The sequence below is a fragment of the Gossypium arboreum genome, chromosome 12 (genome assembly GCF_025698485.1).
Source record: "Gossypium arboreum isolate Shixiya-1 chromosome 12, ASM2569848v2, whole genome shotgun sequence".
NCBI lineage: Eukaryota > Viridiplantae > Streptophyta > Magnoliopsida > Malvales > Malvaceae > Gossypium > Gossypium arboreum.
In genome coordinates, this window is record NC_069081.1 from 114,980,686 (window position 1) to 114,986,765 (window position 6,080).

The 6,080-nt window shown below is 33.6% G+C and overlaps 1 protein-coding gene across 1 annotated transcript; it reads left to right on the plus strand.

Annotated features, from left to right (window-relative positions):
* Nucleotides 1-1,081: 1,081 nt before the first annotated feature.
* Nucleotides 1,082-2,295, plus strand: LOC108479059 (uncharacterized). The gene is made up of 2 exons (XM_017781485.2): nucleotides 1,082-1,391; nucleotides 1,488-2,295. The coding sequence occupies exons 1-2, from the start codon at nucleotides 1,332-1,334 to the stop codon at nucleotides 2,049-2,051; spliced, it is 624 nt and encodes a 207-aa protein (XP_017636974.2). The 5' UTR covers nucleotides 1,082-1,331; the 3' UTR covers nucleotides 2,052-2,295.
* The last annotated feature ends 3,785 nt before the right edge of the window (nucleotides 2,296-6,080 follow it).

The following is a 6,080-nucleotide window of genomic DNA, read 5'->3' on the forward strand; positions in this document are numbered from 1 at the left end:
ATTCGATATTCTTGATTTCATGAAAGACTGCCTTCAAAGAGAAGAAAACAATATTCATTACCAGCAGGCATTATCGTTATTGACTTGGGAAATGCTTATTCTAAACGTAGTTTAATGGCTTAAAATAATGAGTGAAACTCAAGCTAATCACCAATGATGGTTGAATTTCTTTCTTTTCTTTTTAATGGAACCCAACTCCGTACCCTAACCCATCATTATTTCCACATCAGCGCTGAGTTGCAATTTTTTTTTTTTTTTTGGGTGGGTGGTGGCAAACAAACCGGCCGAAAAAGTCAAAACGCGCATGGATTGGAGTCACTGAGTCAATTTTAAGAGGCGCCGGAACCGAGCCCAGCTAGCCATTTAGCCACAGGGGATTAATACGATACGGCAGTCTTTGGCTCATATGGACGGACAGAAATAACGTTATACGGAAACCCATTTTCAGTTTGACATTAACCCCAGCCATTCCTTTTCACCTTTTAAAATTAAACCCACTTGAAGAAATTTTTAATATATTTTATTGGATCCGACGATTATGCAATCATTCTTTTTTATTAAATTAAAATATACTTTATTAATTATATATTTTTAAAAATATATGTTATCTTTTTTACAATCTTAAATCAAGTAAAAAATATGTAAAATTACAGTCGTGACTCAATAAACATGTAATTTTCTTAAAAATAATTTATTAGATATACACTTTAATTAACATTTCTTAGAAAAGCATTAGCATGAATGTCAAAATTGCATATAAAATATAAAAGTGGGTTGATTGCTAGAAGCATAAATAATGGCATCAAAGTTTAATTATAGCAAATATTGAGAAGAGGGAGTTGGGCAAGTTGATTAAAGCCAAACAGGCTAGCATTAGCTTAAAAGTTTAGGATAAATTCCCCCAACTTAATTAGATGTGTAATTATATCTTAATTAGCAAGTTAGAGAGCACAAGTAAACCCTTATCTTTTCGTTGTAATTAGGGTGGAACATCATGGGTATTTTAAGAAATTATTTAACGAACTTGACATTTGAAATATCCTATTAAAAACCAGGTTTTTCCATATCAGTCACTGGGGAAAAAAAACACATCAATACTAATCCACAGAAATCCTAATCCGCCACACGTTGGATTCGTCAGGGCCACATTGTCAACGCCCCTCCCAACACAACAAAATCCAATCAGTTTGCCATTACTTTTATTTTTTTTATTCTTGTCTGCAATATAAGGCAACCCACACCACCAAACTTTTCATTTCAGCTTGTCAAACAAGAAAAGCACAACTTTAAAACGCTAACAGGAGAGAAAACGAAATACAAACAGAAAAAAAATGAAGCTAGTTTGGTCTCCGGAGACAGCATCCAAGGCTTATATCGATACTGTTAAATCTGTAAGCACTAATCAAATTGTTTTTTTTTTGGGGGGTTTTTTAAAATTCATTTGATTGATGTTGGGTTTTTTTTGTTTTTGGTTATTTGGTTTGTAGTGTGAACTTCATCATGAATCTGGTGTAGCAGAGCTTGTTTCAGCCATGGCAGCCGGCTGGAACGCGAGATTCATTGTGGAGACATGGTCACAGGGTGGCGCTACCGCCACAAGCGTTGGCCTGGCTGTTGCTAGCGGCCATACAAATGGAAGACATGTTTCTATAGTCCCCGACGAAAGATCAAGATTAGAATACGTCGAGGCCTTAGAAGAAGCCGGTATGTCACCGCCCGAAGTCATCGTCGGGGAACCTGAGGAAGCAATGAATCAGTTAAACGGCATAGATTTCATGGTGGTGGATAGTCAGCGAAGGGACATTTCCAGGGTATTAAGGCTAGCGAAACTGAGTAACCGAGGGGCAGTTCTTATATGCAAGAACGCTAGTTCCAAAAATGGTTCCAGTTTCAAATGGAGAAGCATGATCGATGATGGTTCACGACGGCTTGTCCGTTCTGTGTTTCTTCCGGTAGGGAAAGGCTTGGACATTGCACATATAGCCACCAGTGGGGGAAATTCAGGTTCAGGCAAAGTCCAAAGGCGGTGGATCAAACATGTTGATCGTTAATCTGGGGAAGAACATGTCATACGAAAATAGAACAATCTTGTATTTCTAGAAGAAAAAAGAAGAATAAGAAGAAGAAAAAGAAAAGCATAATTTGTTATATCTGTTTCAACTTTCTTGATCTTGACTATTGACTTTTATAGGAATTTGAACCTGAAAATTGTTTGGAACAAGTTTCCAAATACAATCACCTGTTTTAATGGAGATTTTGTAGCATATTTTCTATTTTAAACAATCTCTTTACCAATTTCCTTTTCTTTTTGACAATATGATTTTGTGAGAATTGAAGAATCAAAACCTTGTTTCGTGTAAGAACCATTTGAATCTATACATATTATCCATGACTGATTTGATGTACCACGGTAGCGTATGTTGGTTATAATTACAACAAGGGAATATAACCGCAAACAAGTTTTAACAAGAAATAAGGACAAAACACTCCTTTAAGCTCCCTTAACTGTCTACTTCATGACTGATTTGATGTTCAGACACCTTTAACGAAGGATTTCTTGTCTGAAAGGGCCTTGTTTATTTTCAAGGTAATTTTACTTCTCCTTCCTACTGCAGCCCATGAAAAAGAATGGAAGCACAAATAAACAGTAATCTAAACCCAATCACAAATATCATTGAAAAAAAGAGAGGAAAAACCACCCACATATTGTTGTCTCCAAAACAACACGGAATCACAAAGCAGCAAAAGCAGGTGGCAGTGTCCGCTTGTAAATGTGAACAACTCCTATATCTTTGCAATTTTCTTCTTTTTTCTTATCTTTTGTTTATTGCGGCAGCATCAAAGATTTCATGTTTGGTTCAAGAAAAGAGGACAATGATTAATATGGTTATGTCGCCAAAAATTAAAAGATCAGCAGCATATCATACAATCGCAAACAAAAGATCATGCCGTAGTAAATAAGATATGTTGAATTGCATCTTTATTGCAAACTGTCGAGACACTGAACATTACACAGTATGTTGCAACATTTAATAGCAACGCTTTGAATAATGTTAGGACAACCTGATAATTTTGCCTTGTAATTATTTTTATTGCTTAATATCTATTTGTTATTCTCTTGTACTATACACAAATTTTCACTTTGATATTTTTTTAAAAAAAAATATTCTTAAACTATAAAAGTAAGTGTATTTTATAATAGGAAAACAATCATCACCTTATCGATAAATTGAAGCAAGTGCGTTTTTCTATATAACTTTAGCCTTCGAAACTCCTGAATCCTCTTTTCTCTTGCCTCTCTTTGCTGTCTTGGCCTCTCTATGAGCGGGGGCTCAGCTGTCAAGCCGCCGCTCATATCTCCAACCACGGTTGCTTACATCAACTTACTAATTTAAGCATTGAAAGCATTGTGAGTCAAATTACCAAAATATATCTAAACCATCAAATTAGGACATAAGTTATAAGACAAACCTAGGAGCATACTATAAACTATTTACATATAAAACGACCACAAACTTAGTCTGAGCTGAGTCATTGAGTCTCGAATGCTTTCGACTTTAATCTACTAAACTTGTACGCATCCTGTACATATAAATAAACAAATTGTACGCTAAGTAATGTATACTCAGTAATAATAACATAATTTGAAAAATAATAAAACTATGAAATAAAGTTTAGTAACATGTTTAGAAATCTTCTTATTACATAATAATGAGTAAACTATCAAAGCTATAAATCACATAAGTTTTCATGTCACCTGACTTGTAAATCACCCTTGGGGCATTCATTTATTACATTTGATTGTCCAGTATATCAATGCAACCTCAAAGTATTAGCACATCATTTTGCATAATTCAACCTTAATATTCATGTTTACTCCTTAACTATTAACCATTACATTACACGTATATTTAATTATCAGCACAACCCTTATTAATTGATTCGGATTTGAGGACGGATATGCAAATCAATCCACCAACACACCATTATACGTACCAGAGTGCTAGTCAAGTATAAATGTAACATCCCCCTACTCGAGACCGTCGCCGGAGTCGAGTAGGAGACATTACAAAACTTATCTTAGCACTTAAACAGTTTTCGTAGTAAACTATCCATCTGCGTCACGGTCGCTAAAAAAATCATATCTCGAGTTACAAAACTTGAAATCTAATTCCGTAAATTTTCCCTGAAACTAGACTCATATATCTACTTACTAATTTTTTTCTAGAATTTTTGGTCAGGCCAATTAGTACAGTTTATTAGAAAAAGTCTCCCCTATTTCAGGGTTCGGCTACTTTGACCCTTGTGCACTACGAATCAAATTTCTTCCTATACAGAAATCCAATGACTATGCCATTCATTTCAATTAAAAAATAGACTCAATAAGGAATCCATACAAATAAAGTTTGAGTCCTAATTCTTAATACACAATTTATGGTGAATTTCTAAAGTCAGAACAGGGAATCCAGAAATTGTTCTAACCCTGTTTCACCAAAACGTAAATATCTCATAAAATACAAATCTTTTACCTATTTTATTTCTTCCATATAAAAATAGATTCATTAAGCTTCAATTAAAAATTTTATTCATTATCTAATTCACTTTATACTATTTTTGGTATATTTTCGAAGTTGGACTACCACTACTGTCCAAATCTGTTTTAGTATAAAATGTTGATAACTAAGTTTATAACATCTTCATTTCTTCTCTCTACAATATTTACCAACACTTCCTCTTATTACTCTTCACTAACATATCAAAACATACCATACTTAAGGTTTTGGTAACATTTACAAAACATACCAAAATATCACTTAACAACTTAGATACTTTTAAAATGACCAAAAGACATCCTAGGTACAATGCCATTTTCCAAAAAGATAGAAACTTCACCAATTTGAGTTTGGGGATCGGCTTATATGCTGAATCCTTATACTTTCGTACCTAGCTTGCGCACGGAAACAAACCGTACGCTGAGAATACTCTCAGTGGTATTTTTATAAACAATAGCTTAATCAACGTTAAAACATGGTAATTCAAACACATTATTGCTATTATTCAATATCAATCAGTATGTACTTTAATAACCTTTACTTTATTTACCCTTATTAACATAACTCGGACACTGACGGATACACGGATCCTGTAACATCCCGAAATAGGGCCTAAACGGAACAGTGGTTGCGAAACCACAAATCCGAGGTAGGATGTAACGGCCTAATTTTCAGTGGTGTCAAAAATGGTGATTTGAGATCACTAAATCGGACAAATAAGATTGAACAAGATAGTAACTTAATACTTATGAGTCAAGTAAGAATTTAGAAGAATTTGTGAAATGGTGAAATTAGTGAATTAAAATAATTTATTAGGTCGACGGGTCAAAAGCGAGGTATCGAGACCTCGAATTTGAAAATCGAGCTATAAATATTTTTATAAATATTTATGAAGTGTAATTGAGTTAGTATTAAAGTTTAGTTAGAAAATTTTGATGTTTGGATAGCTAATTAATTAAAAGGACTAAAGCGAAAATAGCTCAAAATTTGTTAAATTGTGAGTAAATAGCTTAAGTATTTAAAAGATGGATTTAAAGAGCAATTAGACCCAAAGGTTAATGGCTGGACGGTTTGGGTATGAAATAAGCAAGAAAACAATGTGAACAAGGGACAAAATTGGAATTAGCATAAAAGTTAATAGTTAAAAAATGATGTAATTGAAAATCTAGACATTTCTTCATCTTTCTCAGCCGAAACGCCGTAGTAGGTCTCCTATGCTGGTTTTTCATATTTTTGCACCATGTAAGTTCAATTTTACTATTTCTTAGTAATTTTTATGTTTTGTGACTTTTACAATTAGGTCCAATCATCTAATTCATTAGTTTTTGATTTGGTGGGTGAAATTGGAAGTTACCCTGGCTGAGTAAGGGTAGTTTATGATGAATTATTATGAAATTGAAGTTCTAATTTCATATTAAGGTTGTTTTATTAAGTCATTTTGATAGAAAATGGTATTTAAGACCTAATTGTGAGCAAAATTGTGAATTAGATGTTGGTGTTGAAATTCAGAATATCAAAGGCTGTGAA

What these genes read in the sequence shown, in the direction of transcription:
- LOC108479059 (XM_017781485.2), top strand. Translation starts at nt 1,332, where the DNA reads ATGAAGCTAGTTTGGTCTCCGGAGACAGCATCCAAGGCTTATATCGAT. An exon ending in ATATCGATACTGTTAAATCT is followed by an intron (nt 1,392 to 1,487) that starts GTAAGCACTAAT and finishes TTTGGTTTGTAG; the next exon opens with TGTGAACTTCATCATGAATC.